The sequence below is a fragment of the Pristis pectinata genome, chromosome 39 (genome assembly GCF_009764475.1).
Source record: "Pristis pectinata isolate sPriPec2 chromosome 39, sPriPec2.1.pri, whole genome shotgun sequence".
Lineage (NCBI taxonomy): Eukaryota > Metazoa > Chordata > Chondrichthyes > Rhinopristiformes > Pristidae > Pristis > Pristis pectinata.
The window spans coordinates 5811777-5834502 of NC_067442.1; the positions used below are offsets into that span (position 1 = coordinate 5811777).

A 22726-nucleotide genomic window follows, 5' to 3' on the forward strand; every position below is an offset into this window, starting at 1 on the left:
GAGATTAATACTATAGACGCAATTCCAAGAACCCGATCGTTGAGCATCTGGCATACCAGGTGATGTTTCCTGCTCTTCCCTTGAATTTTTCCGGGGGTTGGGGGCGGTGCGGTTCCCTCGTTCCCCTGACATCTACCGGGGCCCCGGTTGCCGCACTTCCCTGAAATTCGCCAGGGCCCCGGTTGCCGCACTTCCCTGAAATTCACCAGGACCCCAGTTGCCGCACTTCCATGAAATTCAGCAGGGCCCCAATTTCTAAGCACCATTGAAACATACTGGGTTGAGTGGAAACTATAATACTGCGTTAAAAAATAAACGCGTGTCGGGAATACTCCGGAGAACCAGGCAGCCCAGCACCACCAAAGTCCAGGAGTGCCGGATTATCGGAGTTCCATTCCTGCCAGACAGAAGGAACAGGATGACATCATAGTGCCCAGGGAAATTCTACCAACTTATCACCGCCCATTATTCTCCGGCTATCATTTTATTTTCCGTTGCGACCGCTTCCAATCGTCGCATGTCAGGCAGTTGTAATGGATATTTTCAGAACTCTGCATTTGAAGAGGAAGCGTGATAAGGGGATTAAATTTCACGCTGGGTTTAGCTACAACAAATAGAGAAACGATCCCTCATATAATGGCTGAGAGAATCAACGGGAGGATTGTCGGGTTAAGAAACAGGTTGTCACTTCCGAAGGCAATTGGACAAGGTTGGAAGTAGCGAGTTTTCGTGGGAAAGTGCCGATGTCCAGTGATTGATGGAACTCTGAATTGAATCTTCAGCATGGTAGACCCCTCCGCTCCGCCTTTCCCACGGGGACGTTCCTGCACTTCAATCATAGGCGCTTAACTTACTTAGCAGACCGACAAGGCCAGCGGGAGTGTGCCAAGCTCTGTGACCCCACTGCGCCTCCGGGGACCCACCAGGAGTGGTCCACGGTTGAGAAGGGGGCCTAATATTGTTTTCGCAAACGCGCCAACCCGGTTGTTATGCAGCGAGGGAATGATCTGTGTTGACAGGAGCAGGACAGCACCAGAGGTAAGGACAACGCTGACCTCCCTTTGGAAAGCAGCAGAGAGGACCGACAAAAAGCAGCCAATGAACTGCTTTCAAACGTGCGCACATTGGAGGGAAAATGTCCAATAAATGATCAATAAAATACTTCAATCGCGTTGTTGAGGGCGGCTTTGCAACTGCAGCTCTCGGAATGAACATCCGGGAAGATTTCTTTGTGTCTGCCTGAGGGGACAGTGAAGCAGCGTTAAACCCCACATGGAAATATCTCGGATAAGCGATTAAGCCGAAATCTCATTTGTGTCCGGCTACAATTGGCTTGCTTTGACCTCCGCGTAGATGGTGTTCTCTGCAGATGGCGTGGCTCTCGTCTGGGTTTCGGTCACCGCATTCAGGTTAATCGTTGCGTAGGCGACCTGATTATCCTCCGCCTCCTCCTCCGCCTCTGACCCCGCCTCCGCCTCCACCTCCACCCCCGCCTCCGCCTGCAGAAGAGGAGGTGGATTCAATATTCTCTACCTCCGCCATGTGAAGATAAATATTTAAATCAAATACTTTTGTTAGCGGGTGTGTTATGAGCGCCTCCAGTTGCTACTTACATAGGCAGTGTGCAATTTCAGCACCAGACTCTTTCGGACTTGAACTAGCAACGGGATACTATTCAATTACAAAGCTTCACTAAATAGAACAGGCCATCCCATCCACGGATCAGTTCGTTAAATTTTGTTTGTCCCCTCTGTCCCCCGTCTCCCCGATTTCTCCCCATTTCTACCCTCTTTATCTTCCCCCTTTCCCACTCTCCGTTATCGCATCACTTGCGGATCTCTCTCATTGCTCTTCTCGCTCTCTGTCCCGCTCACCCTCTGTCCCCACCCTCGCCCTCCTTTCCCCATTCCCTCTCCTCGTTTCTCTGGTTCCTCTCGTCCTCTCTCCCCTCCCTCTATGCCCCCCAGCTCTCATTACTCCCTCCCTCTGTCTCCCCTTCTCACCCCTTCCTTCCTCTCCCCCTCACATCCCCTCGCACTTCTCTATGTACCCGCTTTCTCCTTCCCCGTCTCTCCCCCGCCCCCCCCCATATTACTAATGGTCATGGTCTGATTTCTCTGTAAGTTTGGGGGGGGGGGACATGGATAGAACGTACTAAAAAACTAAAGAGAGAGTAAGGGGAGGAGGAGAAGGGGAGAAGGGATCTGCTCTGACCAAATTAAATTATATTTACAGCGTGGTAACAGGCCCTTCCGGCCCAACCAGTCCGCGCCGTCCATTTTAAACCCAAATTAACCTACCTGTACATCTTTGCAACGTGTGAGGAAACCGGAGCACCCGGAGGAAACCCACGCAGAGACGGGGACAACGTACAAACTCCTTACAGACAGCGACGGGAATCGAACACCGATCGCTAGTGCTGTAATAGTGTTGCACTAACCTCTACGCTACCGTGCTGCCCCGGTTGGTCGGTAACGCCGACCAATAGGAGACATTTTTTAAGGTAAGCATTAATAATTTAAAATGTACTCGGTAATGCCCTGAAATCTTTTGTAAAAATATGAAATTACGTAAATGACCCTTGGTTAAGTTGGTCATTAGCCGATTAGCCGTCTGTGTGTGTGTGTGTGTGTGTGTGTGTGTCTGCGTGTTTGTGTGTGTGTGAGAGATAAATTGTGTGAGTGTATGTGTGAGAGAGTGCGTGTGTGAGTGAATGTGTCTGTGAATGTGTGTGCGTGAGACAGAGAGTGTGTGTGAGAGAATGTGTGTTTGTATGTTTGTGAGTGTGTGTGAGTGTGTGCGGGTGTGTGTGTGAGTGTGTGCGGGTGTGTGTGTGAGTGTGTGCGTGAGAGAGAGGAGAGAGAGGGGGGGAGGGATAGAGACAGCGAGTAAGAGAGGGAGGGAAAAGGGAGAGTAAGAGCAAAAGGAGAGAGGAGGACTGGCGAGGGAGAGGGATAGAGAGGTGGATAGAGAGGGAGGGAGGAGAGAAAGAGGAGGGACAAGAAGCAGGAAGGGGAAAGAGCGGGAGAAAGATAGAACAGTGGAGGGATAGAGTGAGGCGAGGGAGAAAGAGAGGAGAAAAAGAGGTAAGAGACAGAGGGAGAAGAGGAGAGAAAATGTCGTCCAGAGTCTTCATTGACCAACCATTAAAATATTCTGGTTGTGAACTTGTACACGAGTTTTATTAGCGGGGAAGACAAGCTATTGCTCAGCGTAATCTTGCTAAGTATATTACAGACTCCCAAGAATTTTACTGGCACCTTTATTCAATAGTATATCTTCCGCCCAACTTTCTTCAACATTCTGCTTGCATCATTGTTGTATCACCTAAATGTTTTACTGGTATCAGTGTATAATTGAAGAAAAAAATCTTACCTGAATCGTGACTGAATCTATATTTATAAAAAAAGAAAGTAGGTGTAAGAAGCATTGATCATTGTAATGGAAGTTAGTAACAAGCCAAGTAAAGTTCTGAATATTGCAGCTCGCCAAAATATAAACAGAAAAGCCGAACGTATTCCGAATCAAAACTGCAGATGTTGGAATTCTGAGGTAAAACCTGAACATGCAGGAAACACTCAGGAGGACAAGGCAGCTGCTGCGGGGCGAGAAATCGGAAGCGTTAACTGTTTCTATTTCCACAGATGTTGTCTGACTTGCTCAGTGTTTACAGTATTTTCTATCATGTACACCCCCCCCCCCCCCGCAGACACACACACACAATAAATGTGATATATTGATATATATACTGGACGAAAAAGAACTCAGAAGCAGTGAAGCCATACATCAAACACTGCACATATCCCTGAGAATTCACACTTGGAATATTGTGCATAATTCTGGTTTTCGTACTAGGAAGCGGAAACGCTGAAGTCTGCAAACCAAAGCAAATGATACCAGAATTGGTCCTGCGCTCGTTGGGGTTAGAACAGCGTATTTTCTGTTCTCACACAGAAAACACTGGGCTGAACTTATGGGAATCGTTAAATGTACCGCAAGACAAAATGTTCTCTCTTCCATCGGGCAGAAGATACAGGAGCCCGAGGGCACGGACCCCCAGGCTCAAGGGCAGCTTCTACCCCACTGGGATAAGACTATTGAACGGTTCCCTTATACGATGAGATGGACTCTTGACCTCATAATCCATCTTATTGTGACCTTGCACCTTATTGCCTACCTGCACTGCACTTCCTCTGTAGCTGTGACACTTTACCCTGTACTGTTATTGTTTTTACCTGTACTACCTCAATGCACTCTGTACTAACTCAATGTAACTGCACTGTGTAATGAATTGACCTGACCAATCGGTAGGAACGAAGTTTTTCATTGTACCTCAGTACAAGTGACAATAATAAACCAATACCAATACCAATATCTGCATGAATCTTTACCCTGAAAATGCAAAATCTATCTGGAAACCTTAGACCAGTGAGTCTCACGTCAGTTGTAGGGAAGTGATTGATGAGGATTCTTAGAGATAGGATTTATGAGCATTTGGAAAATTATGGACTGATTAGGGATAGTCAGCATGCCTTGTGCGGGGCAGGTCTCACTAACTTAACTGAATTTTTCGAGGAGATGACGAGGGTGATTGATGAAAGTAGAGGTGTGGATGTTGAGTACATAGATTTAAATAAAGCATTCGACAAGGTCCCTCATGGGAGGCTTATCCAAAAGATTAAGATGCATGGGACTTGGCAGTTTGGAGTCAGAGTTTATTTTCCCATAGAAGACAGGGCAGTTTTCTATGGGACTCATTTTATCTGGAGGTCTGTGACTAGCGGTATTCTGCAGGGATTCGTACTGGGACCTCTGCTGGCAACAACCAGTGCACTGACTTACCTAACATGTTTCTCTTCCCTTAGTTCCTATGGTTTCTATTTGCACTGTGATAAGTAATTAAAAGAACTGACGCCGATTGCATCAGCGACTTGCGGTTGGCTGTTATCTTGTTCTGCAGAAAAGCTGGCTCTCAAAACACAACCCTACTGCTTATGTGCTACGATGCAAAACACCAAGGCTGTCAGGAAATCGTTTATCAAGAACAGTTGCTGTAGATACAAGAGTAGGTTCATATTTGTCTTTCAGCTGGTTGAATGCCAGCTTTTCTGCAGAACAAGATAACAGCGAGAGAGAGAGCGACAGAGAGAGCGAGCGAGCGAGAGAGAGAGAGCGAAGCAGACAGACAGACACATAGATAGAGAGATGGGGGGGGGGAGAGAGAGAGAGAGCAGCGTTCTTTTCTTATGGGACCCAGACCTCATTGTGTCTAATTAACTGATCATTATGTAAATTTGTCTTAGACTTCCTACCTCCCGAAAGTAGTCAATTACAGTAAATTGGAGTTAAAGTTAGCGGCAGGAACGGTAAATGGACTCCAGGGTCTTGGCCAACACACTACTTAATGAAATATCCCAGTGGAACGATGGGCTTGGCTAGTTGGAAAGTAGAAGTGATCACTCGAATGTTATCTCGATCTCTGTATAAAAATCCTGGGCAATAATTTCTCACTGCCATCGTTTTACCGGAGTTGAATTTTGCTTCATAAACTGCCTTTTTTGTGTGAATTGTTCCGCACTTTTTTTAATTCTATCAGATCTTACATCCCAGAAGGTCAGGACTGGCAGCTTAATGTCCCAGGATACAGATGATAGAGGCGTGACAGACGTACATGTATGACAGGCGGGAGAGTTGCCTTGTTGATAACACAAGTGCTTAGAGAAGATATTCCTCGTGAGGCCACATAGGTAGAACTTTGAAAATGGAAGAGGAGCAGATATGTAGATGGATTGCAGATAGTTGTAAGAGTGATAGGGTGGTATCAGTCGGAGATATGAACTTCCCTAAAATTGACTGTTCCACCCCTAGTGCAAAGGGCTTGAACAGGGTCGAATTTGTTAAAATTGTCCAATAATTTTTCCTCAGTCAATATATAGAGGGCCCCACTAGAGACAACACAATACTGGACCCCCTCTTAGGGAGCTAGGTGGTGCTAATTACTGAAGTATCAGTCGGGGAACATTTTGGGTCCAGTGACCATAAATTTATTGGTTGTAAAATAGTTATGGAGAAGTATAGGAGGAGTCCACAGGTTAAGGTCCTAAACTGAATCAGGGCCAATTTTGGAGGCATTAGGCGGGGTCTTGCAGAGGTCGATAGCGTGAGACTGCTGGTAAGGAACCACCGGCAAGTTGGAGGCTTTGAAATGAGTCCAGGGGCAGCATGTTGCTGCTGGGGTGAAGAGCAGGGCAGGCAGGTTCTGGGAACCCTGGCTAATTAGAGATATTGAGGCTCTGGGCAGTTAAAAAAAGAAGGCGTATGTTTGCTTTAGGCAAGCGGGAATGAGCGAATCTTTTGGTAACTGTAAGAATTGTAGAAGTACACTTAAGAGGGACATCAGGAGGGTAAAATGAGGGCGTGAGATGGACCTGTCAGGCAGGGTTAAGGAAAATCCCAAGAGATTCTGTTGCTATATTGAGAGTAAACGGGTGACCAGGGAACGAATATGTTCCCGCTGCAGCAGCCAGGACTTCCCGGTCTCCACCCACTTCAATTCCACATCCCACTCCCATACTGACATGTCTATCCACGGCCCTGTCTACTGCCATGTTGAGGCCAGGCGCAGGTTGAAGGAACAACACCTCATATTCCGCCTTGGGAGTCTCCAACCTGATGGCCTCAACATCGATTTCTCTAATGTCTGGTAACCCCTGCCCTTCGTTTTCTTCCCCCCTTTCGTTTGTCTCCCCTTATTCCCATGGCTCCCTTCCCCCGCCCTGATGACCCGCCAATCTCCTCTTCTACCCTCCTCATCCTTTACTCCATGGTCGATTGTCCTCTCCTACCGGATTCCTCCTCCTCCTTAAGCCCTTTGCCTCCTCTACCTATCAACTCTCAGCTTATTCCATCTTCTCCCCCTCCCCCACGCACCTACTATCCCCTTTCCACCTACCCCCTGCCTGCGTCCCCTCCCCCCACCTTCTTATTCTGGCTTCTGCCGCCTTCCTCTCCGGGTCATGATGAAGTGTCTAGGCCCAAAGCGTTGACTGCTTATTTCCCTTCACGGATGCTGCCTGACCTGCTGAGTTCCTCCAGCACTTTTTGTGTAAATGTTCCCTTAAAGGTCAGCATGGCCGACTATGTTTGGAGCCACAGGAGGTGGGAAAGATATTTAATGGATGTTTGCCATCATTTTTTACGGTGGAGAAAATGGAGATACTGGTGGCCTTGATGTTAAAGAAATTTGCGTCGGTGTCTTAGACCACATTCTAATTACCAGCGAGGAGATACTGGCGGTCTTGAAGTGCATTAAGTTGGATACATCCTTAGGGCCTGACCCAATGGATCCTCGGACCTTGTGGGAAGTGTTCCAAACTATGAGGAGCATAGATAGGGTGGACAAACAATATCTTTTCCCCATTATTGAGCGATCCAATACCAGAGGGCATGCATTTAAGGTGAGGGGGGTAGGTTCAGAAGAGACGTGAGGGGTAAGTTGTTTACTCAGAGATTGTCAAAATTCTCAAGATTTACTTTATTGTCATTTATCCGAGTATTTACATACACACAAAAAACCAAAATACTGTTTCTCACCAGCTCATATCAGTGCAACAAAAAGAACAGTGATAAATATCTAAAATAGTCTATAAAACATCTCTAAAACAAAACTAAAAACATATCAACACCACATATTCATACCTGTTAAAGTGCGTTTATGTATTAATAAGTGCTTATTCAGTTCGAGATGAAGTTCAACGTATCAGGTAACTAACTATCAAACTGTTTTTGTATTGATATGAGTATGTACGTGTGTGTGGAGGGAGAGCTTGTCAGTGGAAATGGAAGGGACACAGTCCATTTATGATCCTGACTGCTTGTGGGAAAAAGCTGTTCAGCATCCTACTAGATCTAAAGAAGATACTCCTATACCTCTTACCCAACGGCAGGAGGGAAAGCAGGTTGTGAGAAAGGTGATGAAAGTCCTTAATAATGGCCGTAACTCTGCGAACGCAGCGTTGCTGATAGATCTCCATCAAAAAGGGGAGAGGGCACCAATGATCCTGGTGAGTGGTGGATGCCTGGATTGCGTTGCCTGATAGGGTGGTGGAGGCAAATTCATTAGGGGCTTTTATGAGGGGCTTGGATGGGCACATAAATGAGAGGAAAATGGAGGGATATGGGCATTCTGTAGGTAGGAGGGATTAGCTATGTCAGCACAACATTGTAGGCCGAAGGGCCTGTTTTGTGCTGTACTGTTCTATGTTCCATGTTGTAAGGGAAGCAAAGGTAAACCAGGGAACTAGGCCTGACATCGGTGTTGGGTAACTTACTGGAGAGGTTTCTGAGGGACAGGATCTATCCGACATTTGGATAGGCAAGGTCTAATTAGAGATAGTCAGAGTTTTTCAAAGAGAACTAACTCGGTCAAATATGAAGTGTTGCATTTTGGGAGATCAAATGTAAAGGGACAGTGTGTTGTTAATGGCAAGACCTTCAACAGTGTTGATGTGCAGAGGGATTTTGGGTCCACGTCCACAGCTCCCTGGAAGTGGCTACACAGGTTGCTAGGGTGGTAAAGAAGGTGTACGGCTTTCTTGCTTTTATTAGTGGCGGAACTGAGTTCAAGAGTCAGGAAGTTGTGTTGCAGCTTTATAAAACACTAGTTAGGCCGCATCTTGAGTGTTGCATTCAATTGCAGTCGCCCTATTACAGGAAGGATGTCGAGACTTTGGACAGGGTGCAGAAAAGGTTCACCATGATACTGCCTGGATTAGGGGGTATGTGCTACAAGGAGAGGTTGGAAAAGCTTGTTTTTCTGGAGAGATGGAGGCTGCGGAGAGATCTGATAGAGGTTTATAACATTATGAAAGGCATAGATAGCGTAAACAGTCAGTATCTTTTTCCCAGGGTGAAACGTTTAATTCCAGAGGGCATGCATTTAAAGTGAGAAGGGGTAAGTTCATAGGACATGTGTACAGAGAGCGGTTAGTGCCTGCAATGTGCTGCCAGGGCTGGTGGTGGAGGCAGATACGATAGAGGCGTTCAAGGGGCTCTTAGAGAGGCACATGGCTGTGCAGTAAACAGAGCGATATGGAGAAGGGATTAATTTAGTTGGAATAAACAGAAGGGATTAATTTAGTTGGGCATTTGATTACTTGTTTAATTAGTTCGGCACAACATCGTGGGCCGAAAGGCCTGTTCCTGTGCTGTACTGTTCTATTGTCTATATTCTATGTTAGACAGATGAAAGTAGGGCAGTGGAGGTTGTCTATATGGCCTTTATCAAGGAATTTGACAAGGTCCCACATGACAGGCTACCCTGGAGGTTAGATCCAGGGAGAGATAGCCAATTGGATTCGTAATTACTCGATGGTAGGAAGCAGAGGGTGGTGGTCGAAGGTCGTTTCTCGGACTGGAGGCCTGTGACGAGTGGTGTGGCACAGGGATCGGTGCTGGGACTCTGGTTGTTCGTTATTTATATAAACGATTGGGCTGTGAACGCATAAGGCATGGTTAGTAAGTCTGAGGATGATACTCAGGTTGTATCGTGGACAGTGAAGAAGGTTATCGAACGTTACGGGGGGGGGTCTTCATCAGCTACGTAAGTGGGTTAAGACTGGCAAATGACGTACAATTCGGATAAGTGTGAAGTGTGCACTTTGGGATGTCAAACCAGGATCTGACTTATACAGTGAGTGTTCGGGCCTTGGGGAATGTTGTGGAACAGAGTGACCTAGCAGTACAAGTACATAGGTTCCCTGAAAGCGAAATCACAGGTTGACGGGGTGACGAAAAAGGCGTTCGGCACGCTGGCCTTCATCAATCGGGGCACTGAGTATAGGGGTTGGGACGTAATGTTGCACTTGTACAAGACTTTGGGGAGACCGCCAAATTGTAGGAAGGACGTCATTAAACTGGAAAGAGCGCAGAGAAGATTTACCATCATGTTGCCAGCGCTTGAGGGCCTTGGTTGTAGGGAAAGGTTGTGCAGGCTAGGACTTCATTCCTTGTAACATAAGAGGATTGAGGGGTGACCTTATAGAGGTCTATAAAATCATGAGGGGTATAGATAGGGTGAACGCACACAGTCTTTTTCCAGGGAAGGGGAAGTGAAAACTAGAGGGCATAGGTTTAAGGTCAGAGGAGAAAGATTTAAAAGGGACCTGAGGAGCAACTTCTTCACGCAGAGGGTGGTGGGTAGATGGAACAGGTTGCCAGAGAAAGTCGTTGAGATAGGTACAGTAGTACATTTAAAAGACATTTGCATGTGGATAGGAGAGGTTTAGAGGGATATGGACCAAATGTGGGTCGCACAGAATCGTCACCGTTTACTTGGATAAGTAAACGGTTGCAACGTCCCCATGTTATCTGGTACAGAGCAGTCCTTCTGTTGGGATGTGGGTCGTGGGGAGTCTGCAATTAGTACTGCGTTAGAACATAGAATAGTACAGCACAGAACAGACCCTTCGGCCCACAACCTTGTGCCAACGTAGCTAATCCCTCTTACCTACAGAATGCCCATATCCCTCCTTTTTCCTCTCATTCATGTGCCCATCCAAGCCGCTCTTAAAAGCCCCCAATGAAATTGCCTCCACCACCCTATCAGGCAACGCATTCCACGCATCCTCCACTCAAGAGTAAAAAAAAACTTACCCCGCACGTCTCTTCTGAACCTACCCCCTTTCATCTTGAATGCACGCCCTCTGGTATTGGATTGCTCAATAATGGGAAAAAAGATATTGCTTGTCCACCCTATCTATGCCCCTCATAATTTGATTCACTTCCAACAGATCACCCCTCAGCCTCCGCCGCTCCAGAGAATAGAGCCCAAGTTTGTAACCCTCTCCTGATAGCACATGCCCTCTAATCCAGGCAGCATCCCAGTAAACCTCCTCTGCACCCTTTATCTGAAGCCTCGACATGGTTCCTACATGAGGTGATCGGAATTGCACGCTATACTCTAAATGTAGCCTAACCGGAACGCTGCATTATTAAACTTGCTTCCCATTCGCTATCAGGAGGTGAACTTCCAAGCGAAGAAATGTAGATCAATTAACTATGGCATCATACCCGAGTGTTTGAACACTTACCTGTCGATACGCATTTATTCCTGATGAAGAAACCGATGAGGACAATGACCAGCATGATGCCTAGCGTTCCCAGTAGAACGGAAACTATCAGGGATGCTGGAGATGAATGGTTCGAAGCTATAAAGTGATAATCACAGATTACAATCGGCCTTCCACTTCCCGAAATCACAGAGTCACAGAGTCACACAGCACACAAACAGGTCCCGCCCTCCCGCCACGTCCGCTCCTGCCTATGCTGACCCCATTGGTATCCATTAGGTCCGTAGCCTGCTCTGTCATGGTCATTCAAATGCTTGTCTAGATTCCTTTTAAACGTTGTGGAGATACCTGCCTCCGTCACCTCCTAGGGCGGTGGGTCCCATATTCCAACCACTGTCTTTTGTGAAAGTGTTTCCCCCTCAGATCCTATCTCAGTCTCTCAACTTGCCTTGGAAATCCCCATCCGATTGGGGTGGGGGAATCGATTCTCACTATCGACCCCATCCATCCACTTCATAATGTTGTATGCATCTATCAGGTCGCCCCTCAGCCTCCTCGGCTCCTGGAGATGCGAACCCAGTCCATCCAATCTCTCCTGAATACTGAAATGCTCCAATCCAGGCAACATCCCAGTGTATCTCCTCTGCGTCGCCTCCAGTGTAATAAATTCCTTCCCATTGTAGGACAACCAGAGGTGCATGCAGTACTCCAGTTGTGGCCTGGCTGATGTTTCATAAAGTTGTAACCTGCAGTCTTCATTTGAGTACCAAGTGCACAGGGCGCTGCCCACCAACTCCGCGTGATATTGCCTTATTTTGGTATATCTGTCACGGTAAATCGCCTTGTTTCACATGGGGATTTAAACATTAAAGCGAACATGGAACATGGAGCAGCAATGGAATAGGCTCTACGGCCCATGGTGTATGACCATCTGACCATGATGCTCATCTAGATTAATGTCAACTGCCTGTACATGGTCTGCATCCGTCCATGCCCGTCAAAATGCCGCTTAAATGTTATTGTCTTATCTACTTCCACAACTTCCCGTGGCAGCATGTCCCAGGCACCTACCACACTGTGTAAAAAAAACTTGCCTCATAAATCTCCCTTTAAAATTTCCCTCTCTCGCCTTAAAGCGAGTATTTGACATTCCCACACTGGGAAAAAGACTTTGTCTCTCTGCCCTATCTATGCCCCTCATAATTTTATATCTTCTATCAGCCCCCGACGCTCCAGAGAAAACAATCCAAGTTTCTCCACCCTCCCCTTATAACTGATACTCTCCAATCTAAGCTACATTCTGGTGAACCTCCTCTGCACTGCCCCCAAAGCCTCCACCTCCTTCCTGTACTGCGGCGACCAGTACTGCACACAGCACCCCAAAGAAGGCCGAACCAAAGTTTGAAACAGCTCAAAACGGCTTTCCAAATTTTAAACTCAGCACCCCTACCTATGAAGCCATGTACGTCATACTCCTTATTTATCACCCTAACTACTTGTGTTGACTCCTTTCAAGGAGCTAATGATTTTCACCCCACGACCCCTCTGTACATCAATGTTCCCAAGGGTCCTGCCATTACATTTGACCTCCCAACGTGCAACACCTCACACTTGTCCGGATTAAACGCTTCCATCTGCCATTTTTCTGTCCACATTTCGATCTGGTATATATCTTGATTCATTCTTTGACAACCTTTCTTACTGTCCATAACTTCATCAATTTTCCCGTCGTCTGCAAACTTATTAATAAGCCCACGTACATTTCCCTCCATATCATTGATATCCGACGCTTGTAATTACAGGCTGTGCATTCGATAGGAGTCATGCACCAACTCGAAACATAGCTATTCCAGAGCCGGTGGGCTTTTACTGTGAGCGACGATGTCCCTACTCAGTGCCATGACTGATAAAGGCAAGCACCCCAAACGCCTTCTTGACCATCCTGTCTCCCTGTATCCCCACTTTCAGTGAACTATGTACCTGTAGCTCCGTCTCCCTTGTCTGTGGCACTGTCCAGGACCCTGCTAGGTCCTGTGTACCTCCTGTCCTGGCGTGAGACTTGACGCCAGTTCATCCAGATCCTGTTTTAACCTTCGATAACCCTCTTCACTGTCCAATACATCACGATTTCGGTATCCTCCGCAGACTCACTGACCACGTCACTTGCATTCTTATCCAAATTGTTGATATAGGTGACAAGCAAAGCGGGTCCCAGCACCGATCACTGCGATACACCACTGGTCACAGGCCTCCAGTCTGAGAAACACCACTCCACTACCGCCCTCTGACTCCTACCACCAAGACAATTTTATAACCAATTGGCCAGCTCAGGCTGGATCTCGTGTCATCTAACCCTCCTGACTAGCTTACCATACCGCGCCTTGTCAAAGGCCTTGCTAAAATCCATGTGGACAACGTCTTCCCTCATCTATCCTCGTGGCGACGTCTTCAAAAAACACAGTCAAATTCCTTAGACACGATTTCCCACGCACAAGGCCACGCTGACTCCTCTTAATCAGTCTTGCCTTTCCAGAGACTGGTCGATCCCGTCTCTCAGAATCCCTTCCAGTAACTTTCCCACCACTGATGTCAGGCTCACCGGCCTGTAGTTCCCTGGCTTGTCCTTGCAGCCCTTCTTAAATAAAGCACAACTTTAGCCACCCTCCAGTCTTCTGGTACCTCACCCGGAGCTAGCAAGGAGGCAAAATTAAAATGCAAAATTTGGATCTAATAAATGTAGGGGCAGTCTCAATGACTAAAATGGCTTACCGTTTCCCTTATGTTCTAACCTTCTATGTGACAGTCATTCAAAGATTTAAAAAAAATTGCGAAAAGCAAAAAAAAAGCCCCACCAATTTCTCTCTTCGGTTTCCCATAATGTCGTAGGATCCACGATCAGGCCCCGGCCATTTATCTACCTTTATCCACTTAAGACATACAGCACCTCCTTTTTCGTGAGGTGAACATGTTGCAAGATATGTTGCTGCCTTCCCTGAATCCTCTAGCTGCCTTGACCTTCTCCACCGGAAATATGGTCGACATATATTCATTTAAATCGGCGCCCATCTCCTGTGGTTCTCCACATAGACCACCATGCTGATCCTTAAGGGATCCTAGTCTCTCTTTACCCTTCAGCGCTTAATATACTTACAGAATCTCTCAGGATTCCCATTTACCTTGTCTGACAAAACTATCTCCTCTCCTATTTTTGCCCTCCTGATTTCTCTCTTAAGTCTATTCCAACGTCCCTTTTACTTCCCAAGGGATGCGCTTGATCCCAGCTGCGTATACTTGATGTATACCCTCATTTTATTTCCTCACCAGAGTGTCCTTGCCCACCGGTCTCTGAAAGCAAACATGCAAATGAGGGAAGCAGTGAAAGAAAGCATCCTATCTGGATGCATCACGGCTTGGTACGGCAACTGCTCTGCCCAGGACCGCAAGAAACTGCAAAGAGTTGTGGACACAGCCCAGCGCGTCACGGACACCAGCCTCCCCTCTGTGGATTCTGTCTCCACCTCTCGCTGCCTTGGTGAAACAGCCAGCGTAATCAAAGACACCACCCACCCTGGTCATTCTCTCTTCTCCCCTCTCCCATCAGGCAGAAGATACAGGAGCCTGATGGCACGTACCACCAGGCTCAAGGACAGCTTCTACCCCACTGTGATAAGACTACTGAACGGTTCACTTATATGAGATGACCTCACAATCTACCTTGTTATTACCTTGAACCTTATTGTCTACCTGCAATGCAGTCCCCCGTAGCTGTGACACTTTACTCTGTACTCTGTTATTGTTTTTACCTGTACTACCTCAAGGCACTCTGTACTGACTCTATGTATCTTCACTGTGTAATGAATTGATCTGTACGATCAGTTTGCAAGACAAGATTTTCACTCTACCTCGTACAAGTGACAATAATAAACCAATCCCAATACCAATGGCAGTTAGGAAAGCAAGTGGTTTGCTGGATTTCATTGCAAAAGGGTCAGCGTACAGGAGCAAAGATGTTTTGCCACAGTTATACTGTACATGTCCTTGGTGAAACCACAGGTGGACTGGTTTGTGTAGTGTAGGTCTCCCTATGTAAGGGGGGGGGGGATATATTTGTCATGGAAGGAATGCAGTGAAATTTCTCCTGACCAATTCCTGAAATGGCGTATCGGGAGGTTGAGGAGCTATTAGACCAGTTTGCACTGGAGTTTATAAGAATGAGAAACATATGGAAGAGTGATGGAGCTCGTCAGACTGGTTGTAGGCAGGATGATTCCCTTGGTTGATGGGGTTGGGGTGTTTGGAACGAGTGGCCGCATCCTCAGCTTACAAAACAAGTGATTTAGGACTGAGATTACATAAAATGCTTTTAGTCAGAGTATGGCGAAGCTGTAGAAGTAACTAACCACAAGGCTGCAGGCGATTAGTTGTTGACAATTTTCAAGAAAAAAGATAGAAACATTTCTGGACAGCAGTATGCACCAGTGGATATGAGCAGAGCGCAGGTACAGTATATTGTATTTAGGCGGAGGATCATCCATGATCCTAATAAATGGAAGGGGAAAACTCAATAGCTAAAATGGCCACCCTTTTCTCTTAGTTCTAACCTTCTACGTGTCCGTCATTCAGAAGTAAACAGGACGTCTGCATGTCAAGCGAAAAATGTTTCATTTGTTTTGCAATCGCCTGTACACCGCAACCGGACTTGGCTACAGGGAAACAAAAAGCCACAACTTAAGTTTGCAGCAAGTTACTTTTTTAAGAGCTGAGTCATGGGTGCTAAGAATTTAAACACTTTTCAAAAGCCAAGACACAAATGCAGATAGAACATACAACAGAGAACAATTACAGCACAATTCAGGACCTTCGGCCCACAAAGCTGTGCGGAACATGTGTCTACCCTAGATCTTGGACATTTGGAAATCTGAAACAGAACCAGGTAATTTCCATATAGGGAGGACCCAAAGAAAGAATGCCCCAGGTTTCCAAACTCCAAGTATGAAAGGTTATCGGACTAAATGGAGTCATATAGCAATATAGCACGGATACAAGCCCTACGGGCCAACGAGTCAATGTTATCCACCCAGCTGGTCCCAATTTTCTGCGTTAGGCCCGGGCATCGCCCCTCCATGTACTACCCAAGTTCTTTTTAAATGACAATATTTTACCGGCCTCACCCACTTCCTCTGGCAGCTCGTTCCGTACACTCATCACATTCTGCGTGAAAAAGATACCCCTCTATATCTATGCCCCCCTAGTTTTGGACACCCCTATCCAGGGGAAAAGTTTATTATCCAGGGTAGTATCCACCTTATCTGTGCCTCTCATAATTTTAAACACTTCTGCAAGGTCGCCCCCCATTCTTCTACGTTTCAACGAATAAAGACATAGCCTGGCCAACCTCTCCCTATAACTCAGGCCCTCCAGTCCTGGCAACATCCTCGTAATTCTTTTCTGCACTCTTTCCAGTTTAACCACGTATTTCCTATAACAGGGTGACCAAGTGCGGCCTCACCAAGGACTTGTACAACTGCAACATAATGTCCAACTTCCAGACTCAATGAAAGCCAGCGTGCTAAACGCCTTTATCATCAGTATTTCTACCTGTGATGGGGCTTTCAACAAGCTATGCACTTCTAGGTCCCTCTGTTCCACTACAGTGCCTCGTGCCCCACCATTACCAGTCTACGTCCTATGCTGGTTTGTCTTTCCAAAATGCATCACCTCACACTGATATGTATTAAAATCCATTTGCCACTCCTCGGCCGACTTCCCTAACTGATATATCCCCCTGTCATCTCTCTAACCTTCTTCACTATCACCAACACCTCCGATCTGATTTCATGTCAAATCGCCAATCCAACTCCACAAGCCGGCCTCCCATTCCCGTTTAGTCCGCAAGGGTGACCGTGAACTTTCATTTACCTGTTTATTTCAATTCCCCATTTCCATTCCACACTCCCCTCTCTGCCTTTTCCATCTGATGATGTTCTAATGACTTACGCTCAATGAAAAACATTCCAGCTTCTACGCATTGTACAGCTCTCTCAATGAACACAACAGTTTCAGATAACCAGCCATTTCCAGATGCATCAGAATTCAAGGTACTGATGTGCTGGGTGGGTTGGGCAGGTTTTCTATGGTGGGTCCATAATTTTTCATGATCTCTCTGTCTCTCTCGTTCTCCCGCTCTCTCGCTCACTCTGTGTTGTATCTGAGTGTGAGTGACTGAGTGTGTGCGCCTAAATGTGTGTACTGTGAATATGTGGATGCATGAGATAGTGTGACGAGGTGAATGTTTGTGTGTGTGGATATGATTGTGTGTGTGTGTGTGTGTGTGTGTGTGTGTGTGTGGGCGTTTGTGTACCTGTGAGAGAGAATGAAGGGGGAAAAAGATCTATATATCTATTTATCTATCTATCTATCTATCTATCTGTTTGTCTGTCTGTCTGTCTATATATATAACTAGATAGATGATAGATAGAGGGATAAAGTAAAGAGATAGAGAGAGAACGGGAAAGAGAGAGAGAATGAGAAGAATAAATTAGGGGAGGACGAAAGAGAAACTTCGGGGATGGCTGTCGACGACCTAAGGGCATGAACTTTACTTCTGTCTCCACAGACTCTGCCTGTCCAGCTGTGTGCTTCCAGTACGTTTTTGTTTCAGCTTTCGTCCATCTGCAGCATTTTTCTTTTACATTCTCTGACCAGTTCTGGCCTAACTCTTTCTTCGCTCTCCATAGATACCGGACTTCCCCAGTGGCCGGCCCCTATAATACACCCAATTACTCACCCCCTATCAATCACTCCTATCACCAAAACCTATCAATCACCCCTGTCACCCACACCTAGCACCCAATTATCCACCCCATCAATCACTCATCACCCAGACCTATCAGTCACCCCTATTACCTACCGCTATCTCCACTGCTTTTACCAACCCCTGTCACCCACACCATCACCGTATCTCCGAACCCAATCAGCCCCACCACACCCCCAATATTTCTGGGCATCCAACACTGTGCTCAGTATCTCACAGTTCCGGCACGCTCTGCATATGTTTCTCTGTTCTCCCACCATTTACATCTTATCCAGGCAGACTACCTGTGGTAAACAAGCATCTTCACCATAGTAATCCGAGGCCTGCATTTCCTCTTGTTCTGAGCCTGCCTCACGCACGCCCTTCGCTCTCCCAGATCCACCTCCTTTCCCACCAAGTCGAACGTGCTTGTCTTCCATGTTGTTCTGCTTGTGACAAAGGCCCATCGATCAGAAACATGACACTGTTTCTGTCCCCAAAGATGCCGCCTGATCTACTCTGATGGTTGAAGCCGGCAGGAAATATCTCGCGAAATTTGACTTCAGCATTACACTGAGCTGTTTGGGTATTTAGCGTGTAATAACGAGTATAAGAACGTAACAATATCATGAATTGAAGCAGGGACTATCATGATCTCAGCCCCTCGCATCTGCTCTACCATTTAATGAGATCATGATTGGACTTTCATTGGGGCTTCGAACACCAAATCCCTTTATACTTCTAATGTGCAAACTTTATCGGAATAAAACCAGCACTAACCATTGAGTTTGGACACACCACTTCGCTCGCAGACCCATCAACCTTGCAACGTTGTCTGAACAAACATCTGCAATTCTGGGGAGCTGCTCACCGTATTAGTCATGTAGAATCAAACATTGCACACAACGTGGCAGACTCCTCCGTCACTATCCCTGGGTACGGCCTGTTTCATTGGTATGCCGCAGCCAACAGAGAGGCAGTCTCATACACAGATGGGATGAGGTAGTCCTGGGAATCCTCAACAGTGACTGACGTATCAGGTCAAACATGAGAAGGATTACCTCATCCTGATTCATCTATCGTCCTCCCTCAGCTGGCGATTCAGTGGGTGCTCTTAACATGTTGAACAAACTTGGACAGAGAGTAGCAAGGTCACAGAAGGTACTCTGGGTGGGGACTTCCATGGCCATCATCGAGTGTGGCTTGACAGCACCACCACAGACTGTACTAGTTGAGTCATCGAATCATACACCATAGAAAGAGGTCACTCGGCCCACCAAATAGTAAATAAGACGCGCTGCATACTTGCCTTCTTAGATCAGAGTGTAAAGGTTGGGAAGTTATGTTCCAGCTGTATAAAACTTTGGTTAGGCCACAGTTAGAGTATTTTGTGCAGTTCTGGTCGCCCCCATTACAGAGGGCACAGAAGAGGTTCACCAGGATGTTGCCTGGATTAGAGAGCATGAACTATAAGGAGAGGGTGGACAAATTTAGACTGTTTTCTCTGCAGTGTTGGAGGCTGAGGGATTCAGGTATATCAAATTATGAAAGGCATAGATAGGGTAGACCCTGCATTACCTAGCGTGGAAATGTGAAATACTAGTGGGAATAGCTTTGAGGCGGGGAGGCGGGAGGAGTTTAAAGGAGATTTTGGGGGCATGTTTTATACACAGAGAATGGTAGGTGCCTGGAACGGGCTGCCGGCGGAGGTGGTGGATGACACAACAGTATTGAAGAGCAAATGAACAGGCAGGGAACGGAGGGATATAGACCATGTGCAGGGAGATGGGATTGGTTTAAACTGGCTTTATGGTCGGCACGGATACAGTGGGCCGAAGGGCCTGTTTATGCGCTCTACTAATTCTATGTATGTTCTAAGCATGCACGGACCATCACACATCCATTTACACTCATCCGACTTTATTACCCCCCCCTTGCACTTTCACACCAACTCCCCTTAGATTCTACACTCTCCTACTCACCAGCGGTAATCAGCAGCGGCCAGTTAACCTGCTAACCCGCACGCTTTTGGGGGATGTGGAAGAAAACCCGCGCGGTCACAGGGAGAATGTCCATACTCCACAGACAGCACCGGAGGTCAGGATCGAACCCGGGTCACTGAAGCTGTGAAGCAGGAGCTCCACGAACTGCGCAGCTCTGTGGGTCTACAACCGTATTAAATACAGAGTCTCAGAACAGATCTGGTAGCGCAAAACTGGGTATTTGCGAGGCGCCGCGGACTATCAGCACTAACGGAACGTTTACCACCACGATCTGTCATGTCAAGGCCGAGTATATATCTCAGCCTGTAATAAACATCAAACCAAAAGAATCAACCTTGGCTCAACGAGTTCAGAATGAGCAAACCGGGAGCACAGGCGGGCGCACCTAAAATGCTATGTGAAGCTCCAATGCATGAGAGTCATAGGGTTATACACCACAGAAGCAGGACTTTCGGCCCATCATGTCCACGTCGACTGTCAAATACCTATCTAAACTAATCCCATTCGCCAGCAGTTGATTCGTAGTTTTTTAAACCTTGGAGATTCGAGTGCTCCTCACGATATTTCTTAAATGTTGTGAGAGTCTCTGCCTCCACCATCCCCTCAGGCAGTGGGTTCCAGATTTCAACTCCCCCCCCTCCCGGGATGAAGAACAGCCTCCGTGAGATCCGCTCTACAGCTCTTACCTCTTACCCTAAACCCATTCTCTCTGATTATAGACTCCGTGGAAAAGTTCCCTACTATTCACCCCGGGAGTTTAAAAGCGACGCGGGGGGCGTTTTTTTACATGGAGAGTGGTGGGTGCCTGGGGTAGTCTTTGAGGCAGGCAGTCTGATGGAGTTTAAGAGGCTTTTGGATAGACACGTGAATATGGAGGGAATGGGGGGGATACGGATGAATCACAAGAGGAGGACATTTAGTATAAATTGGCATCATGATCGCACAACATCGTGGGCCGAATGGTCTGTCCAATGCTGCACGGTTCGATATTCTATGTATAAAGTCATATACCTCTATATATGAGGTCCTGCCTCAGACTCTTCCGCTCTAAGGAAATCAAACCCAGCATCTCCTCAAAACTGAAACGTTCCATCCCAGCCCAAATCCTGGTGAATCTCCTCTGCACACTCTCCAATGCAATCACATTCCTGCCACAGTGTCGCGAAGAGAACTGTACACAGTACTCCGGTTGTGTCGTAGCCAATGTTTTATAAAGATGCACCACAACCATGTTCTTAAACGCTGTGTCCGGCTATCGAAGGCAAGCATCTAGAAGTCTCCTTCACCACCTTATCTGCCTGTGCTTCCACCTTCATAGATCCCTGGACATGTATACCAAGGTCCCTCTGTTCCTTAATGCTCCCAAAGACCCAGGTTTCATGGTGTATGTGCTGCCCAAAGTGACCTCCCGACTTGCTTCACCTCACACTCATCAGGATTAAATACCAGGTAACACCACTTCGCCCAATTTATCAACTGAGCAATTTCATTCTATAGCCTCAGATAACCCCTTGCAGTATCAACAACACCAATATTGTGTCATCTCCAAACTTACCAATCACATCTCCAATATGATATCCAAATAATTAATGTGCATGACAAAGAGTAGGGGTCCCAGCACCGATCCCCATGATAGGCCTCCAATCCCAGAAACAACCCTCCACCATCGCCCTATGTCTGTTATTACCAAACTAGTTTTGGATCTAATTTGCCAACCTGCCTTCGATATCATGGACTCTAACATTTTCGATTGGCCTTGGTTGAGGAACCTTTTCAAAGGTCTTACTGAACTCCCCAACCACACAGCTGTAATTAATATTTACAGCTCTAATTAATATTTTTGTGACTTCTTTAAAAAAAACAATAAAGTTATTCAGTCAAGATCTCCCACCAATAGAGCCAGACTGACCATCCATATTCAGACTCTAGCTTTTCAAGTATAGATTAATCCCGTCCCTCAGATTTTTTCCAGTGACTTCTCTATCACTAATATTAAACTCACTGGCCTGTAATTATTTATCCTGTTTACACTCCTGAATAAAGGAACCATATTTGCTATCCTTCAGGTATAAGGTGTGTAGGCGGTAACCATTGCAGGTATAAATACCTTCCCTTTCCTCGTATAGCAGTCCGGCATACAGCTCATCACGCCTTAGGGATTTATCGACCTTTATTCCCGTTAAAACATCTAACGCCTCCTCATTTTTAATGTCACCGTGCTATAGAATGTACCCCTCCCCTGGAAATTTGCACTGCAATGCCTTGTCCTTAGTAAATACAGATGCGGTTTATAAAGGTTTATAAAGTAACCTTCATAAATATATATATTAAGAGTGAGAGGGAGAAAGAGAGAGGTTTATAAAATTACGAGGGACATAGATAGGGTGGATGTTGACAGTCTTTTTTCAGGTTAGGGGAGGATCAAACTGAAGGGCATATGTTGAAGGTGAAAGGAAAAAGTTTTAAAGCCGATCTGCGGGGCAAATTGTTCACACAGAGGGTGGTGGGTAAATGCGATGAACATCCAGAGAAAGTGGTGGGAGCGGGAAAAATTACAACGTTTAAAAGCAATTGGACAGGTATCATGCATTGGAAAGGTTCCGAGGAATGTGGGTCAAACTCAGGCAAATGGAATTAGCTCAGATAGGCAATTTGGACCATCATGGACGAATTGGGCCGAAGGGCCTGTTTCCGTGCTGTATGACACTACAAATGTTTATTAAGATCTGATCCACTTCTTATGGCTTCACGAACAGATTTCCCTTTAGCCCTTAGCGGTCCCTACGATTTCTCTAATTACCCTCTTACCCTTAAGTTTTTTTTTGGAATGCTCTGGGAATTCCTTTAATCTTGCCCAGCAG

The 22726-nt window shown here is 46.5% G+C and overlaps 1 protein-coding gene across 1 annotated transcript in view; it reads right to left on the bottom strand.

The window, feature by feature from the left end:
- Window positions 1-1322: 1322 nt before the first annotated feature.
- The window catches only part of LOC127587184 (uncharacterized), a 46753-nt gene continuing 25349 nt past the window's right edge, over window positions 1323-22726 (bottom strand). Inside the window, exons 4-6 of the mRNA XM_052045377.1 lie at window positions 11091-11207; window positions 3376-3392; window positions 1323-1499 (exon numbers count right to left, since the gene is read on the bottom strand). Of these exons, the coding sequence (XP_051901337.1) occupies window positions 1323-1499; window positions 3376-3392; window positions 11091-11207 (311 nt within the window). The remainder of the gene's footprint in view (window positions 1500-3375; window positions 3393-11090; window positions 11208-22726) is intronic.